This window comes from Macaca thibetana, chromosome 9, assembly GCF_024542745.1.
Source record: "Macaca thibetana thibetana isolate TM-01 chromosome 9, ASM2454274v1, whole genome shotgun sequence".
Classification (NCBI taxonomy): domain Eukaryota; kingdom Metazoa; phylum Chordata; class Mammalia; order Primates; family Cercopithecidae; genus Macaca; species Macaca thibetana.
In genome coordinates this window covers 56,361,938-56,382,282 of record NC_065586.1, presented here as the reverse complement: position 1 = coordinate 56,382,282, position 20,345 = coordinate 56,361,938, and the positions used below count along the sequence as shown (strand labels likewise).

The 20,345-nt window shown below is 39.1% G+C and overlaps 1 protein-coding gene across 25 annotated transcripts in view; it reads right to left on the bottom strand.

Moving 5' to 3' along the window:
- KCNMA1 (potassium calcium-activated channel subfamily M alpha 1) overlaps positions 1-20,345 on the bottom strand; it is a 762,662-nt gene that overhangs the window by 243,148 nt on the left and 499,169 nt on the right. For all 25 annotated transcript variants that reach the window (XM_050803364.1, XM_050803365.1, XM_050803369.1 and 22 more), the window contains one exon: positions 5,139-5,214. In XM_050803364.1, the coding sequence (XP_050659321.1) occupies positions 5,139-5,214 (76 nt within the window). The remainder of the gene's footprint in view (positions 1-5,138; positions 5,215-20,345) is intronic.

Genomic DNA, 20,345 nt, shown 5'->3' with positions numbered 1-20,345 from the left:
TTTTTATGACATCAGTATTATCACAGATCCCTAGGTTTAAGAATTTGCTTTCTAAATGAAACACTATCACCACGCATCTGAAAGCTACGAGCAAAAGATGCAAGGTTAACCCCTGGTGGGCATTCTCCATACTCTGAAATGTGAACCTTGCCAGGTTAAGTAAGGCTCTTTGGGAAGAAAGAGTGGGGCATGCCAGGAGCAGGGCTGTGTGCTCTGCATGGCAAAGGTTGTGTATCTCTGCATGGAGATAGTCATAGCCTTCCTGGTCAAGCCTAGGGATCTGGGCCAAACATGAAGCTAGCAATGGTTAGAATGATTTGAATCATTCAGATTCTAGCCTGCTTCCTCAGCTTTGAGGGAGATTATGATTTTCTCATGAAAACCTCACCCATCTAAAGTAAATCATTCTCATTTTTCCAATACAATTCCTGAGTCCCCATCCCATGAGTTCTAATTCACATCAATGGACACGGTGAAACATGATAGGAGAGGCACACGATTCTTGTAGATTAGAGACCTCTTTCAAGAAACAGTGGATGCTGCAAGAGAAGGTCTGGCTCCAAAGATTACAGCTGTAAACCCAGAGTTTCTGGGGCCTTCTTTGTTCTCTATATGTTTAACAAGACATGTTTCAGTTAACACAGAAAATGTCATGCACTTTGTACAAAGTGCACATTTGTCCCTGCTCTGCTTGTCTCTAATTTTTCTCTTTGTTTCTGATACTGCCAGGTGCTGCTGGCCTTGCTTTGTTTTACTGCTGTATTTGCTGGACAGATATAAAATACCCACCCCCTGAAAAGTTAACTGGACTGCACCACACTAACATAAATGGTCTGAACTATAACATGAGTGGAGCAAAGTGAAATTCTGCCAATCCAATCTCTTAATTATCTCTAGATCCCTTCTCCTCTCTCTGCCCCAATTTTCCTGCCTAAAGCCATGCCCTAATAGCTTTTCCCTGGACTACTGCCTGCTAATTGGTCTTATGGTCTATGAGGTCTTTGACGCTTCAGCCCCATTCCCTATACAACTGTTGGAATAGTGGATCTTTCTAAAATGTTAATCTAACCGCATTTCCTCTCTTGATTAAAATCCTTCAACAGCTCTCCTTTGTTCATGTAAAGTCTATGAATCTAAGAACCTGCATGATTTGGCCTCTCCCTGCACATCTCTTGCACTCTCCATATAGAATACTCTTCTTTACAAACTTTACCTTGGAGCCATTTCTAAGGTCATGTGAGTAGTAATGTTTTAATTTCAAAAACGCCTCCCAAAAACATATTGGTTAGGCATATGATGACTCATGCATATCATGGAATGCTATGTGGGAAACCAAAGGTGACGTAGTAGATATAATAGTTATGTCAAAGTAGTATGATGTGGAGGCAATCTTACTCTATCCTTTATGATTTTGTGTGTTATTGCAATGTTTACAATGAACATATTTTAAAAATTAGAGGAAACAGGCTGGGCACAGTGGCTCACACCTGTAATCCCAGCACTTTGGGAGGCCTAGGCAGGTGGATCACCTGAGGTCAGGAGTTCAAGACCAGCCTGGCCAACATGGTGAAACCCCGTCCCTACTAAAAATACAAAAAGTAGCCAGGCATGGTGGCGGGCACCTGTAATCCCAGCTACTTGGGAGGCTGAGGCAGGAGAATGGCTTGAACCCGGGAGACGGAGGTTGCAGTGAACTGAGATCGTGCCCAGCCTGGGCAACAGAGTGAAAGTCTATCTCAAAAAAAAAAAAAAGGGAAGAAAGAAAAACTACACGAAACAATAAGGAAATTCCCATTTTGAAAAAAATTGCTGAGTGATCCATGTTTTAGTCATCAATATTTACCACAGTCAATAAGATGTGGAATTATAGCCTTTAAACACAGCTGCTGACTTTCCTCTGACAGTTGAATAAGTGTTCTAGCACCTGTATGTTAGATCTCCAGTTTGCAGAATAACTGAGGAACTGCCAAAACCTCAGATAGTGAGGGGAGTCTCCTTGTCTCCCCTTTAATTGGCCCGTTTCAGGCTATGGAGTATTCTAGGCCCGCTGTGGGCTTGCAGCTTGGGAGAGGGCCCTGATGCTGGTCACATAACTGTGATCTGCCCGTTTCATCCCGTGCACTTTAATTTTCCTTCTGCTGCCTTCTTAATTCTTTATCAATCTTTCTGCCCACCGTATGCTTCTCTGCCTTGTTTCTTTCAGCTCTTGGCCCAGTGAGGCAGCCAAAGTACTGGAAATGAAACAGCAACTCCAAGTCATTATTTCAAATCACATTGCAAAGCCTCCATCCCTACGCAATGCCACAGATTGGCAGGAATTCACCACCAAAGAGCCAGACAAAATCTCCCTAAAGACGATTACATGGGTTCCCCAACCCACCCTCCTGGAAGGACCGCTGTGAAAGCAGCAGAGTATGGAAGAGTCATAGGAGAAATTGCTGAAAGTCCAAAGCCCTAAAAAGCCAAGGCTGCACTTTCTCTGGGACAGAACTTTGGGATCCACACTTGGGGATGCCCAAAAGGAAGGAGCCAAGATTAGCCGGGCTGGCACCTGGAGAGAAAATGGCCTCAGAGAGTTGTCCTAGAGCTTCTAGACTTCTTACAATTACATGATATGTGCTTCTGTGCCTGGCAACCTGGCCTTTCCTACCCTCTTAACCTCATCCCCCTCTTTCTTATCACAGAACTCTTAATGTCCAGGAGTGCAGAATTACCCAGAGTTTCCCCAAGTGCCATGCTCTCAGACCAGTGTGCTGTTAGCAGCTTCCTTGATTAGAAGTCAACCCCCACCCTACCCCTCACATGCCCAGCCCCAAGAGGATGATACTTAGTTTTCTACAAGGCTTACCTAAAGGTAACCTTCTCCTTGAAAAGATCCTTGACTGCCCCACAACTCATGCCAAGCCCAGCTTAGTTACTCCCCTCTCAACCCATGGACATACTGACATCAACATTAACCACACCATCAGGCGGCCCGACCCCCTACCCAGCAAGTTCTCTGACAGCAGGACTCCTAGCACCCACCTTGCTGCTGACACCAATGGGTGCTCACTCCAGGCTTGCTGAATTACCTCAACCATCTGGTTATGACCATAAGTGAAGGGAACTCTGAAAACCCAGGTTGTGGCTTTGGGGCAAAAAGCACCCTCTAACAGCAAGAGTTTCATATAGTGTGAAGTGGGACACTGGAGAAAGGCTGTCTTGGGGCCCGGATGGCAGATGCCCAGCCAGCCTTCCACCCCGTGACTCTTCCCTAGGGCCATTCTCTCCCTCGTGCCCTGGCTGGCTGCTTCAGCTTTCTCCCTCTACACTGAAAGGAGGAAGCAACCATACTGTGCAGTAGGCAGGTGAGTTAACCACCGGGGATGCCACAGCCACTTCCCACATCCAAAGGAAAGAAAAGTGAGTGTACTAGCAGAAGGTCAGAAAAAAACATTCGGATGGTCCATCATTCTCTCAAGTCCTAAAACAGTCCAGGGAGTAGACAGTATTCCTCAGAGCAACGGAAACTTCTCAAAGCTGGCATCAGAGAATAAAAATTCCCTTAACATATGATGTGATTGTGAAACAGGGAGAGACAGACACTACCCGACATTAGAGAGTGTCACAAAACACCACCCCTACCAGAAAAATAAGTGTCTCTTAAGGACAAGGCTCTATGCTTGGTGCCGGGTACTCACCCATTCCACCTTCAAAACACAGTCTAGTGGAGTGAATCTGACATAGGTAAATATTGAAGAGATGCTAGCTTCATTGATCATTTACATTTCAAAAGTAATAATTAAAAGGCAGAAATCAAGGTTATTGGCACTCAGAAAAATATGAAGAAATATAATATTCACTGTATATGAATAATATTACATTATTGCTAATAAATAGAGGACTGACACATTCTTATCTCAGGATAATGAACAGTAAAAGGCAGGAGGACATACTTTTAAAGACTTCAGTGCCATTGGATTCTCTTTTTCTTTTCAACTTGGCTAATAGAAAGTGAATTTGACCTCACAGTCACATAGATGAGCAGTCAGAGAGAGGAAACCAATTTGGAATTAAAGCAAAACAAAATAAACAAGCAGGGGAAAAAAACCACCAACACCCAAGGAGTAAAGCCAATCATAGGTTGAATTTGTTGGCTGTGTCAGGTTCATTCAGGAAGCTGGGTCCCAGCCTGTGTTACCAGGAAAATGATGCTGAATCTAATCCTCCAAACTGCAGATATATTAATTACAAATCACAAAATATGGAGGTGTCCTGTTTTTAATCATTTATCAAATGCGTGAAGGGCAACCAAAGAGGAAATGGAACATTAGAAGTGAGCTTCTTAGAGTGTAATTTCCTAGAAGAGAAATTTATGGCCTGTACTTATTCTCCATTAGAGCACGTCTAACCTCTTTTATTAGTTTATTCATCAAGACAGCCCTGGTTTCAGGCCAGCTCTGCAAGCCAGCAGGTCATCAGGAAAGGGATCCTCTGGGGGCTTTTCCTCCTGGTCCAGTTGTGTTTTCCAGATCATAACGCAGTTAACAGAAGTATTCATGGTGCATTCGGCAGGAGGTTTGTAGGTTTTCCCCCAAAAGGCAATTCACGGAGCAAGCCCCAAGGGCTATATGGATATAAAGTGAACATCTAAAATGTGCTTTGAAATGAAATGATTTTCTGTTTGCCGTATGAGGTTTGTGATTGCCTCTCACAGCATTGCTTCCATTGCCTTTACGACTAGGTTCAATTTCTTATTTAGTGATGTAATAAAGGGGCGATTTAGAATCTGGCAGCAAGGACTTCCCAATCAATGAGCAAATCTATCCCTCATTCACTGTGCGCCTCTCCCCGTGACACCGTGACTCTTATCTGGGCAACCCCACTGGGCACCCAGATATCAGCTATGTCCCTACATTCGTCCCCACTTCCCTGCATGCACAGCTGTTGCTCTCTTTTCACCACATAATTCCCTGGCCCTGCAGAAGAGAGCAACCCAAACCCTACTCTGGGTTTTCTCTCCCTCTCCGTGTTAGATCACTCTTTTTGTGAATAATATAACTATTAATAACGTCATTGTGATGAAAGCAAGCACACCTGATATTTGCAACTTGGCATAGGGGACTGGAAGGAAAAAAATATGACAAAGAACATCTTACCTTGTTTTAAGAATATTCAGAAACTGCAAAATTTCTGAAAACTGTATCAGTCTCAGAGCTCTTAAAAATCTCAAACCTGGAAAAAAGAATGAAATAGAGATGCATTATTTTCAATGCGTGGTTTTAATGTTCACAGTCTGCCATTTGATTTACAGTTCCCAAGGGTCGAAGGCATGGGAAGTTCTTGCAGAAGATAAACCAGCTGGTACCTCAGACATATTCCTTCATTCTGATTCTTGACTGGTTTAATCTCGACTGGTAAATGGACTTTCTCTTTATAAAGGTGGCCTGTTCAAAACCTCTTTAGAGGAAGGGCTCGTGGGGAGAAGCCAGGTTAATGAGACTTTTCATTTAGTGATCTCTGATTGAAAGCACTGTTTCTAAGTCACCTAGTTGTCTGGCAGGATTTTGTCTCTGAAAAATCCTAGGAATTGTTATTGCTCAGGGTAACCCTTGTGCTAAGAGCAGATTGAGAATAAATCGGATAACCTTATGTCTTTGATGGATTTTATTTTTTATCTTTATCTTCAGCCCTGATAAAATGAAGAGTACAGCCCACAGTGTTATCTGTTTTCTATAAACTTCTATATTTTCCTCCCAATAAAAAAAAAGATTGGTAAGATATCACATCCCACAACTTCTGGATTCAAAATTTATATAGTTCCCTGTTTATTAAGTGTTAAGATAAATGGTTTGTCCTTTCTAAATCAACGACCTCTCTTGAATGGAAAAGAAGCATCAGTGTTTAGGTGGCAGAAGAGAGATGGAGAAGGAAAACACATCAAGCACATTTTAAAAATGTAAATTATTATGTTTTAATAGCTAAGAGTGAATTATATTTCTGCTCAGGTGAAATTCATGAGTCAAAACATTCAGAGTCAGTCCTGGGCTATAACAATCTGGCTATCATGCAAAGAAATTACTTACAACATGCTGGTTTATCATCGCTTTGAGACACATTGAATGTCACACCCACTCCCAAGGGGATTTTCTTTTGCGGACTTTCTAGAAGCATTTTATGAAGTACCACCACGTGCCAAAGGCAGTGCGAAGCCTTCCAGCGCACGGAGTTGACAGACAACTCCACACCCGTGGGTGGGGCTTTGTTCTCCCACACCTGTGAGCCAGTAAAAGGCAGCCTAGGGCACAGCAGTGGGAAGGAATCCTTACTACCTTCTACTTGAACAAGGAGTACGCTAATGGCGCCCACCGTGGAGCTGTTTAGGTAATAAGGGAAAATTAACTGAAAGCTCATGGGGTGGGGGGAAATCTGACTGTACAAGGAAAGAGGAAGAAAAGGATTGGCTCAAAAAAAATAATTTCTCATCTGAAAAGGATTAACCATCATGAACAGAAGACTTTTTTTTTTAAAACATTCTCCTTCTATGCCAAATAATACTTATATAACTTTTATTAAATAATTGCAGAGATGAGACGGGATGTTGATGAAATAAAAAGGCTCACGGCCAAAAGCACAGTCGTAACTGAGCTGATGAAAGGCTGACTTTGCACTGCTGAAAACCGATCATGGCGAGGAGTACAAAACTAAGAAGTCATCTCAGAAAGCAGAGAAAATAAGGGAAAGGGAGAAGAAAAAAAGATGAAACTTCAGAATATAGGAACAGTGTAGATCATAGAGATCCAACCATGGATAAAATGTGTTTCAAAGGGAAGTCCAAACAGCACATTGATCATAAGCAAAGGCCAGGACATAACAGAAAAGAACTTTTGAGATACAAAAAAATGGAGACTAAAAGGTGAAATGAAGGATCAGCTTTTAGATACCAATGCCGAGAAGCATCTGGCTTTTCATTTTCACATTTCAAGTATTAAAATCAAGCAATAAAAATAAACCATCAGTGTTGATGGGGTTATTTACCATTAATGTAACTAAGATCATTATATTTAACAATAAGTGTTAAATGGCAATTGGGCAATTCTCAGAATTTTTAGACAAACAGAATCCAACCCAAGATTTTTATACCCAGTCAAGTGGTTGTTCAAGAATAAAAGTAACAAAAAAACCATTTAAAATTCTAAGGTCTCAAAAAATACATTGTTTGCTCAGTGTGCGCATAAAGTTTCCAAAGAGATTCACAAGGCTTGCTAAATTAGAATGGGAGGGGGCAAGGGCTGGAACTTAAATTTATAACAGACTCTACTGCTGGTCCTAACTTTCCAGCCCAACCTACACTGTTATCTCATACCAGTATCACTGCCGCATATTGCTGAGCTAAAACGACACATTTAGAAACGTGGAGTAGAAGGCGACTGGCAGTTAGCACTGAAACTATCAAAGATAACAACGCTCTTCCATGTTCATCAAGGGATACATCCAAGGATCTGAAACCTCAGATAGTGCCAAATCCTATATGTATCGTATATACACACCTATGGTAAAGTTTAACGTATAAATTAGACACAGGAAGGGATTAATAACGACAATAATAAAACAGAACAATTATGACAATATGTACCAGCATCACTATACTTGTGCTTTGGGGCCATTATTAAGTAAAATAAGGGTTACCTGAACATAGGTAACATGGGTTACAGCAAGACATGGGTCTGCCCACTGAAGGACACTGAGAGACTAATGGCCAGGGGGTGCAGATGGCACGGATGTGTCGGACAAAGGGAGGATTCTTGTCCCAGATGGGGCCAAGCGGGACAGCATGCAACTTAAAACATATGAATTGTTTATTTCTGGAATTTTCTATTTAATATTTTCAGACTAAAGTTGTCTGGGGGTAACTGAAACCTCAAGAAGCAAAACCATAGGTAAGAGGCACTCCTGTAGAAATACACGCTAGCAATGTATTAGCTGCTTAGGGTTTAATCCTGAAAATTCTGTGTGTGCATAGATATACTTTTATTTATGAAACTAAAAATAGAATACAAACAACCTAAACTTCAAACTGGATTTCTTCTTTTTATCTTTAAACGATGGTGTTTGTATCGTATATCCGTTGGTGATAGGCAGCTTGCCACATTTGAGTGAGTCATGCAAATATAGTAGAATAAAAGCTTTTCTTTTAATTAAGGTGCATGAAAGTAAAAGGGAGGAAAGAAATGAATGCAGAGCCCACAGGGTCCTACACTCTTGCTAGAGACAAACTGCAGATCTAGCTCTGAGCACCTTCTTAACAAAAGCAAGCAGGGAGACAGGATAAGATTAATAGTGTATATATGAGAGAGAAAACAAACTGGCTTGCAGGAGAATCATTTATTTTTCCCAACATGGAGAACAGAGGGAAATGTCTCCTTGCAAAAGGGATCCAGGGTGATGCAGGAACAAGACCCCTGTGGGCTGAACAAGGGTGGTCTTTACTTATTTGACTGTCTCATACTGGGCATTTTTATGGCACTGAGTTTCATTAATGCAAATGAGTCAGTGAAGTTCTCCATAGGTTAAAAAAGTCCATCTACATTTTATCCTCAGATCAAGCCAGACTATCTGGGGAAATGGTTGGTCTTTCAGGAATTATTCACAATAGCTTCTGTATTTTCTTACTCTGCTAATAAAGACATACCCAAGACTGGGTAATTTATAAAGGAAAGAGGTTTAATTGACTCACAGTTCCACACGGCTGGAGAAGCCTCAGGAAACTTACAGTCATGGTAGAAGGGGAAGAAAACACATCCTACTTCACATGGTGGCAGGAAGGAGAAGTATCCAGCAAAAAGGGAAAAGCCCGTTATGAAACCATCAGATCTTGTGAGAACTCACTCACTATCACAGGAACAGCAGCATAGGGGTAACTGCCCCCATGATTCAATTACCTTCCACAGGGTCCCTCCTACAACATGTGGGTATTATGGGAACTACAATTCAAGATGAGATTTGGGTGGGGACACAGCCAAACCATATCAGCTTCCTAACCGCTTTCTGCCCTGGACCCCTTGTGGTCTCTACTCAGAAGCCTTCAATGCCCCCCATTTCACACAGAGTAAAAGTCAAAGTCCTCCAACAGCTTAAAGCGACACCACCCCACCACCAGCACTATCTCCTTTTGGATCTGATGGCTTCCTACTGCCACTCCTACTACTGTCCGCTGATCTGGCAGATGTCTTCAGTGAGCCTTGAACACACAGGCATGCTACTGACCCAGGACCTCTGCACATGCAGCCTCTCTGCCTGGAACGCTGTTCACCAGATGCCCACATGGCACACTCCCTCACCTCCTTCAGGTTCTTACTCAATGTCCTTTGATCAGCGTGACTTTCCCTGGCTACCTGACCTAAACATGTAAATCCTTCCACACCACCCATACAACTCCCTATCCTCTTGCCTTGCTTTACTTTTCTCCTCAGTATGAAGCACTGGCATCTCCATTATGTGGTTACTTTCTGTCTCCCTCTCTGTAGCATCAGCTCTATGAGGGGAGGAGCTGATGTCTGTTTTGTTCAGGGCTATATTTCCAACATCGAACATAGTATCTGGCATACGGTGAAGGTTCAATAAATCCTTGTTTGAACTGAATGAGTGAATCAAAGTTTTGAGAAAGAATTAGATGGCAGAGTTAAAGGTTAGATAATCCACATTCAGAATACTGAGACTATACGTCACCTACTAAAGGGAAAAGCCACAAGCCCTGCAGGGTCCCCTGAGAGAGGTCAGGGCTGCACTCTTAGGAAGTAGAAAGTAGCCTCATCAGGGAAAAGCCTTAACCAATGACCGCTCTGGCTATACCCAGAAAGAGCCCAGAAGACTATAGACAGCGACTTCAGGCTAAGAGAGGAGACCAAGAAAAGTGAGGTGAGAGGGGGAACTCTTTAGTGATAAGTATTCATCTCCTCTGTTTTATAATACCTTTTATTATTTTTATTCTATAAAATATCTGAAATAAATGATTTTCTAAGGCAACACAAAATAGCTATAAATAGAGTTGTGAAGAAGAAAATGTGTATGTACCAAAAGCCAGGAATTATATGCCCTCCACAAAAGTTTTCAGGTTCAGAGAGTTTTACAAGTGAGGTTTTTACACTTTCAAAAAATGGTAAACTTCTCTATCTATTCACTATTATATGATCAAGTCTTAAAAATGGACTTATCTATGTTTTCCCATGATCTGTATTGGTTTAGAAAGTTGGCATTACCTGAACACAGGTTCCCCATGCATTTTTTTTTTAATGGCAAGCTTATCACACTAATGACTGATAACAATAATCCTAAATAAAATACTAGGGTATCATATTAATGATTAAATGAATAAAAGACATGAGCTATAGCGGATGCTGTAGGGTACAGCCCAGATCCCCTCTTCAGGGATCTTATTTGTCCCGGGCTGTTGAAGAGTGACCTGCTAAAGGCTCACAGCTAGTCCCTTCATGAGAATTGCCCTCTGCTACAAGGAGCTGCCTCACCTGGGGCTACATCCCCTGTCAGTGGTGGTGCCCCCCACCACCCCAACACACACACAAAGGCTGGCTGATATAGGAACAAAGGTCGGCTGCCTTGCCTTGATTTGGGATAACTCTGAAGGGCCATCTAGTGGCACTGCTCCCTGTGGGATGGGCTGAGGCTTCCCAGGCAGTTGCACCCAGCCTGAGTTCTCCACCCCTATTCCCTCACAGGCATGGGCATTAAATCCTACCCTGGAGATCTGCATAGCAGAAGACCAAGCATTCTAAGAGTGCATGTGGGCATACTAGAGGCACTCAGTAAATGGTGATTTCATCATATGAAGGTGGAGAATTACAATAGCATAGAAGTGTACACACGCCACAGAAAAGTCATCAAAATGGACTAGAAAGCCCAGAAACACATCACATACACACACACGCAGAGTATATATAGTGTTACTGTTATTTTAAATTACTGGTGAAATGATGATGTTGACAATGACATCAATCTATTATTATTGATGATCTATATATTAAATTACTTACATACACTAAAACTTCTAACTGTATCTTTTTTTAAAAAAATACATACAACAGAAGAAAATAGCTAAGGAGAAACAAGCGAGACAGTGTATTCAGCACAGTTTGAAAGCAACAGAGCCAGGCTTCACCCCAAAATGTGACAAACTCCAAGCTTGTAGTCACTGCCCCGTACAGACTTCAGCCAGTCAGCTCCAATTCAGGCATTAGGACTCAGGCACGCCCTTCCCCGCATTTTTTTTTTTTTTTTTTTTTTTTTTTTTTTTGAGACGGAGTCTCACTCTGTCGCCCAGGCTGGAGTGCAGTGGCCGGATCTCAGCTCACTGCAAGCTCCGCCTCCCGGGTTCACGCCATTCTCCCGCCTCAGCCTCCCAAGTAGCTGGGACTACAGGTGCCCGTCATCACGCCCGGCTAATTTTTTTGTATTTTTAGTAGAGACGGGGTTTCACCGTGTTAGCCAAGATGGTCTCGATCTCCTGACCTCACGATCCGCCCACCTCAGCCTCCCAAAGTGCTGGGATTACAGGCGTCAGCCACCGCGCCCGGCCTCAAGCAAGCACTTTCAAGACTTGTGATACATCTTGCCAACTTGTCCTCACAATTAGCATTCCCTTCAGTTTGCAAATGCTCTTTGGCCTGCATTCCAACTGTATTGAGTACTGTGATAGAGAAAATACGAAGGAAGGAAGGAAGGCAGGATGGCACTAGAGAAAGAAAGAAAGAAGGAAGGAAGGAAGGAAGGAAGGAAGGAAGGAAGGAAGGAAGGAAGGAAGGAAGGGAGCGAGGGAGGGAAGGAGGTCAAGAATCCCAATTTGAGGCCAGGCATGGTGGCTCATGCCTGTAATCCCAGCACTTTGGGAGGCTGAGGTGGACTGATCACTTGAGGTCAGGAGTTCGAGACCAGCCTGGCCAACATGGTAAAATCCTGTCTCTACCAAAAATACAAAAAATTAATCAGGTATTGTGGTATGTGCCTGTACTCCCAGCTACTCAGGAGGCTGAGGTAGGAGAATCGCTTGAACCTCGGAGGTGGAAGTTGCAGTGAGCTGAGATCTCACCACTGCACTCCACCCCAGGCAACAGAGTGACAGTCCATCTCAAAAAAATAAAAACTTAAAAAAAAATTTTTAAATAATTCCAATTTGATAGACCCCAAATAAGAGCTCATGGTTGTTTTATTTTGCTTTTCTACCTTAACAAATGAAACTAATGATTTCTTCATATAATTATTAGTCATTTTATTTTCTTCTCTAAAGTGCTTTAGAGTAGCCTTTGCCAGTCTGCCAGTGTATTTATCTTATTTGTAGTAATATACTTGTGTTCTTATATAAAGAAGATTTTGTATACCATATAGTATTTCCCACAGTTCTTCATTCTTCTCAATTCGGCTTAAAATGTTTTTCTTACTGTCAAATTTTACTTAAAGTGGGTTTCTTTCCCCCTGAATTCTAAAATATATCGATCTTTCCATCAAGTTCCCTCTTTCCATCATGTTCCCTTTTTTAATATCCAAAAAGAGGCCGTCCCCATCATACAGATATATATATATATATGTATATTTACTGCATCTATATATTTTTTCTTTGTACTTTTAGGGCACTGGTTCCGAACTTTAACTGTACATTTAAATCACCTGGGAAACTTTCAGAATTGTTGACACCTGGGTCTCAGCACCCCCTACCCGCATTCTGATTTAATGGGCCTGGGGTACAGTCAGGCAGAAGGAGTTTTAAGGCTCCAGAGTGATTCCCATGAGCCATCCAGGATGAGCAGCATTGCAAACTTTTTCTGTAAATCAACATACAGTAAATATTAATAAATATTTTAGATTCTGTCACAATGACTAAACTTTGCTGTAAATAATAGGAAAACAAATAGGTGTGACCATATTCCAGTAAAATGTTACTCATATAAATAGGCCATGGGCACTAACTTGCTACGCTTGCTTTGGAGGCATGGGATTCAAATCCATTGTGCACATGAATCACCTGGCATTTGTACACATCCAGATTCTGACTCAGTGGGTCTCAGATGGGGTCTGATACTCCGCATTTCTAATAAGCTCTAAGCTGTTGTCAATGCCGTTGGTCAGAAGACCACACTTTGGGAAAACAAGGCTGCAGGGCAGTGGTCCCCAGATTTCTCTGCCATTGCACTCCCCAGAGGATTTTAAAGCAACACTGGGGCCTGCCTCCCCCCAGATTTAGTGGGTCTGGGATACAAGCTGGGCATCAGAATTTTTATAAATTCTGATTTGAATGTGCAGCCAAGTTTGGGAATCAGTGGTTCCGAATATATTTTCTTTAACCTTTAACTTGTTAATCCATTTTGATGTATTTATTTATTTATTTTGGTTAACAGTGTGGCAAAAGGACCAAGCTTTATTTTTCTAATCAAGAAGATTCTAATGTACAGCCAGATGATGGATGATGATGGGTCCAGTGTACAGCCAAGTTTGGGAACCACTGCTTTAGAGTATCTTTTATTTTCTTTTTGTAACCTCTAACTTGTGAATCCATCTTGATGTATTTATTTATTTTAGCTAGTAGTATGCCAAAAGGAGAATGCTTTATTTTTTCTCCAAATAGCAAATTTCCCTTAACCCGAGTAATCACTTGAGTAATTTAAAACCAGTAATATATCCACTAAGCACACTACCAGTCTATTTAAATCAATTTTAAGGAACATACTGGCTAACTGGAAGTTAAATCAATAATACAATAAGAGATTACTTATAAAATAAAGCATTCAGCTTAAGATTTTGGGGGAAAAGTAGTCCTGACAATAGGAGAAAGTTGATTTTTTAGTTTAGTGTTTATGACTAAATAACCAGAAAACCAACAAATATGAAAAAAATTTTAAAACTCTGTAGAATTTTATGGGAGCAAACAATAGCAACAAGAAAACAAATAACATAAAATAAAGTCCTGGCTGATACAATAAAAAAAGAAAAAAATTTATCCACAATGATATACTAATAAATTTGTGAAAAACCTCAGTGAGAGGGATGGCTTTCTACAAAAGATAAACTTTGAAACTTGATATACACAAAAAAGAAATCCATTATAGGATAACAATTGAGATATAAATTGAAATATATATTAACTGCTTCCCTTAAAGAATCTGCACCCATATATAATTTATGATTAAATTATTGTACATCCATTTCATTAAAATTCTAAACTGTTCCATAACACAACACGAGATGGAAAGCTACTAACTTATGTTATAAAATAAACATAAACTTGGGACCAAAAACTGACTCTCAAAGCACAAAAATAAAATAGAAATGGCCCCCAACTTACAATGGTTCAGCTTATGATTTTCTGACTTTTCAGTGGTGCAAAAGTGATACCCATTCATCAGAAACCATACTTTAAGTACTCACACAACCATTCTGTTTTTCACTTTCAGTACAGTATTCAATAAATTACACTACATTTTCAGCACTTTATTGTAAAATAGGCTTTGTGTTAGATGATTTTGCCCCACTGTAGGTAATGTAAGTGTTCTGAGCATGTTTAAGATAGGGTAGCCTCAGCTATGATGTTTAGTAGGTGAGGTGTATTAAATGCATTCTCAAACTCAAAATATTTTCAGTTTATGATGGGTTTGTGAGGACATAACCCCATGGTTAAGTTGAGAAGCATCTGTATCACTAAGATCATAGATGCCAAAATTCTATATAAAAGACCAATATAAATAATTCATCAATGAATTAAAATGATAATCCAGAGCATTCTAGTTAAACATAGCAGATGGATCACAACGGTTTATCTCTGCCTCCTCTCAAAACTTCACTAAAGTAATACAAATGTTGGGGGGGTAGGAAACAGCAAAATCCCACAAGAACAAAAAGAATGGAAGAGGAGATTACAACACATAAGAGACAAAGACAAAATGTTGGTAGATATTCTGTTAGAAACTGACTTGGCGTACATATATATTTATTTATTTATATTTACATAAATATATACATATATTTTCCATGTATTTATTTCCATAATGAGAAAGAAAGACATATACACACACATGTATATATCTCCACAATGATAAACAGAATATTAAGAATGTCTTTGGTCAATACATAGAGACTGAGGTTGGTGGGGGGGGTGGGGGATGCAGAGATCACAATGAAGAAGAAAACAACCATCCAAAAGGTGAAATGAAGTGGCTGACCCTGGGAAGATGGAGGCTGTGACAACGACACTGATTGACTGGGGTGCCAAACAGGAGTAGCCAGCACATGGCAGCAAGTGCCTACAATTGAGGTGTTAAAATAGAGCAATATCCTGAGTAAACTGTAACTCCTAGAAGAAACACACTGTCTCCACAGCTGTAAGACCAGTTACCGAATAGAAATACACCAAATACACCATAGCATATCTCAGTACCCCCCAGATAAACTGCAACACACAAAGACAGCATTCACATATAGGCTAATAGAAAATCTCAAATGCAAAGATAAGCACAAAACAGGCCAGGCACGGTGGCTCACGCCTGTAATCTCAGAACTTTGGGAGGCTGAGCAAGACTCTGTCTCAACAAAAAAAGACAAAACATATAACCACATGGATGAATCACACAGGCATAACATCGAGAGAATGAGGCCCGACACAGAGTCACTCTGTACGACCCAGTTATATGAAGTTTAGAACAGAGCAAAACTGATATACGGTCAGGAGAGTGGTTACCTTTGTGGGGTGTGGTGACTGGAAGGTTGCCAGGAGAAGGGATGGAGGGTGGGGGAGCGGGAGATAATGTCTGTTTCTTGAGCTGAACGTTGGCTTCACAAATGCATTCTCTTCATGAAAATTCATCCAGCTATTGCCAGGCTCAGTGGCTCACGCCTGTAATCCCAGCACTTTGGGATGCTGAGGTAGGCGGATCACTTGAGGTCAGGAGTTTGAGACCAGCCCGGTCAACATGATGAAACCCTATCTCTACTAAAAATACAAAAATTAGCTGGGCGTGGCGTGGTGGCAGGCGCCTGTAATCCCAGCTACTTGGGAGGCTGAGGCAGGAGAATCGCTTGAATCCGGTTGCAGTGAGCTGAGATCGTGCCACTGCACTCCAACCTGGGCAACAGAGCGAGACTCAGTCTCAAAAAAAAAAAAAAAAAAAAAAAGAAAAGAAAAGAAAAGAAAGTAAGAAAGAAAAGAAAAGATAAGCACAGAATACAGAATTGCCAAACATTTGAGGAAAGGCAACTTTCCTTCAAGAAACGCATGTATTATACCTCAGGCCAACTGACCCTTAAGGATACAACATTAACAAAGCATTAAACAAAAATTGCTTTAAAAATTTTTTTTGAAAAATATAAAGAGTTGTGAAAAAATATCTCAACTCAAAAAATCAACTAAATATCTTAGCAATTAAAATTTTGAACATCGAAATCTTAAAAGGCCAACTTAATAGAAGAATGGACATAGCCACACAGCAAAGTAGAGGGTTGGACTGTCACATAGCCATCTTCATGCAAAGGGGCACAGGAACGAAAAGTGCAAAAGTAAAACTAAGAGATCCAGAAAACAGGAATAAAGTTTTCAATATCCATGTAATTGAGTTGCCAGAAGGAAAAAATGAAGGAAATAGCAGGAAACATTTTAAATAACATTAAAGTTTCCTAGACCAAAAGAATGACTTGTATCCTCAGATTGGAAAGGTCTTTTAACGGTCCAGCAGGTTAAATTTTAAAAGACCTAAGTCCAAGTATATCGTGGAGAAATTTTATAACATCAATGTGAAGAAATAAATCCCTTCAAAGCAACAAGAGCCAAATTATTGTCACAATTCTCCTGGCTTCACTGGTTGCAAGAAAACAAAAGAAGGATATCTTTACAATTCTCAGGACAGATTAATTTGAAGCAAGTAATATATACTTAGCCAGCTGAAAGAAAAATAAATCCAAAAGAAGTGAGATACAAGAAGCAACATGGAAAAGATAAAAGTAATGGATTTGTTTATGTGTTGACTGAGTATGTTTTAAATGAATAAATAATAACAATGATCTAAAATTAAAATCTCTGGAAATACATAGAAGACGGAGGTGTGAAGGAGAGAGGGCAATAGGAAAAAGAAAGGTGTGCAGAAGTTCTTGTCTTGATAGGATACAATCAATCATATATATTCACAGAAAAAAATTAGTTTAAGTATATGTATCAAAACCTTAAGGATATAAATTCCATAGCCCAGAGGAAAAAAAAGAGAACAAAGGAATTTAATCAAATGGAGAAAAGTAAAAAAGAACAAAAACTTTAACCCATCCAACAAAAAGGGGAAAAAAAGAAAAGCTATATTAATCAGAAAACACAGTTACAATAGTAAAAGAGTCCAAATATATTTGCAATCATAATAAAATAAAATTATAATTACTTTCACCTATGGAAAGACAGAGATTCACGTGATGTTCAAACAACAACAATAACAAATTCCAGATGCATGTTATTTAAAACACATACATTGTAAACACGACACACAGAAAAGTTAGAAACGAAAGACTGGAAATTATGTGCCTGGCAAATGCTGACAACAGAGGAACAAATAGAGCAATGATTATATCAAATAAAGCGGAAGCTACTGCAAAAAAATTATATAAAATTATATATAAAAACTATATTAAAAAAGAATTAAAAGTAATAGCTCATATTGATAAAAGGAACAATCCACCAAGAATATGTAACTAAAAAATAAACTTTATATACCTAAAAGTATTACTTTGAGATAGATAAAGCAAATATGACAAGAATGCACAAATATCGGATATTTACGTAGCATTTAATCCCTTGGGATATATTCATATCTCTATGTGTCTGAATGGATGGGCAGAAAGACACACACATATATTAGTAAACCAGGAACACACATTCTTTAATAACAGCCATGGGCAGTCTCAAAAACTGACCACATATTAGGCCACAAAGAAATTTCATCAAAATCTAAAATGCAAAAATCATCTAAGGCACATTTACCACAAAGCAATAGAATAAGAAAATAATAAAAGAATGGCAACAATGACTAAGCAGTAGAGAACTAGACTCTATTATATCAGAAGAATTTTATAGACAATAAAGAGGTCATCACAAATCAAAAGGAAGACAGGCATCATTCAATGATGGACCTCATACCATAATGGAAATAAGTTTGAGATGAATTAAAAAGTAAATATGGATAACACGGGACAGAAAAGTTGAGGAAAATGTAGGTATATATTTTTAGCCCTCTGAAAAGAAGAATTTCTAATTCAGATGTAAAAGTAGTCATACAATCTTTGAAATATAGGCTCTGCCACCACCATATAAACATCAAAATTCTGCATGTTAAAAATCATAATGAAGACAATACCCAATGAAAACATAATCAAATATGATACAAAAAGGATAAATTCTTTGTAATGTGAAAAGCATGTATGTAAAATACTATATCATTATTTGATAAGTAGGCAAAAATTACGAACAGGTACATTATGAAGTAGAAAATATGAATAGTAAATAATCATTAAATAAATTAATTAAATGAAACCATTTATGCTAACTTGGTTCAAATAAAAAAAATGCATACCATATGCAAAAACCAACTCATAATGAATTAATGACTTAAGATTCAAAACTGTGAAACTACTAGAAGAAAACATTGAGAAAGAGCCCCATGACAATGGTCTGGGCAATAATTTTTTGGAAATGGCCCCTAAAACTCAGACAATGAAAGCAAAAATGGACAAAGAGGATTACATCAAACTAAAAAGCCTGGCCCAACAAAAGAAAGAATCAATGGAGTGAAGAGACAGCCTACAGAATGGGAGAAAAATATTTGAAAACTATACATCTGATAAGGGTTTAATATTCAAAATATATAGAGAACGCAACTCAATAGCAAGAAAGCAAACAGCCCAATTAAGAAATGGGCAAAGGATATTTCTGAATATATTTCTCAAAAGGAGAAATGCAAATAGCCAACAGTAAATGTTTAAAATGTTTGACATCACTATTTATCAGGGAAGTGCAAATTAAAACTACAATGAACTATCACTTCACACCTGTTAGAAGGGTTATTATCAAAAAGACAAAAGGTAAGTGTTGGTAAGGATGTGGGAAAAAGGAACGCTTGCACACTGTTGATGGGAAGGTAAATTAGTACTATTTTCCTTTATGGAAAATGGTAAAAAGGTTCCACAAAAACCCAAAACTAGAACTACCATACAATCAAGCAACCCCACTACTGGGTATATATTCAGAGGAAATGAAATCAACGTGCTGAAGAGATGTCTGCACTCCCACGTTCTTTGCAGCACTATCCCTAATAGCCAAGGTACAAAATCAACCTCAGTGTCCATCAACAGATGAATGAATACAGAAAATGTGATATATGTACAGAATGGCATACTATTCAGCCATAAAAAGAATCAATCCTTTCATTTGCAACAATGTGGATGAACCTAGAGTTTATATTAAGTTAAATAAGCCATGCACAGAATGACAAATATCACATGACCTCACTCATATAAAAAAGCTGATTTCATAGAAACGGGCTGGGGTGGTTGGAGGGAAGGGTGGTTGGGTAGATGTTGGTCAAAGGATACAAAATGTCAGTTAAATAAGAGAAATAAATTCAAGATATCTACTGTATAACATGGTGACTATAGTTAATAACCATATAGTATTCTTGAAAAATGCTTTAAAAATGTAAAAATAAAAGAAATGCAAATTAAACAAAAATAAGTAAGCATTGTATTTATTCTACTTAATAGCAATATATTGGAGTTTCACCTAGTGGAGATGACTCTACAATGACCTAGTCTCATAATTCGACTGTGGAATTATAAACTGATAAAACCTTTTCAGAAAGTAATTCAGCATTATTAATCAAACTAATTCCATTTCTGGGAATATAGTCTAAGAAAATATAACAAAATATGGAAATATGCTACAGAAACAAAGATGCTTATTGCAGAATTGTTCATTAAGCAAGAAAAATAGAAAGCAGCTTAAAATCCAAAAATAGGTCTTAAGTCTGGTACATCTTCTTTATAGGATATTATACATGCTCAAAAATTGTAACAAGAAAAATTTTTGATATAATGTTAAGTTAAAGAAGTAGAATGTAGAAATTAAAATAGCGATTACCAGGAACTGGGGAGAGAGGAAAAAGTAATTGTTTAATGGCTGTAGAGTTTCAGGTTTGCAAGATGAAAAAGTTTTGGAGCCCTGTTTTGCAACAATAGAACATCCTTAACATTACTGAACTGTACACTTAAAAAATGGTTAAAATGGTAAATTTTATGTTATGTGTTTTTCACCACAATTTTTTTAAAAATAGCAAACT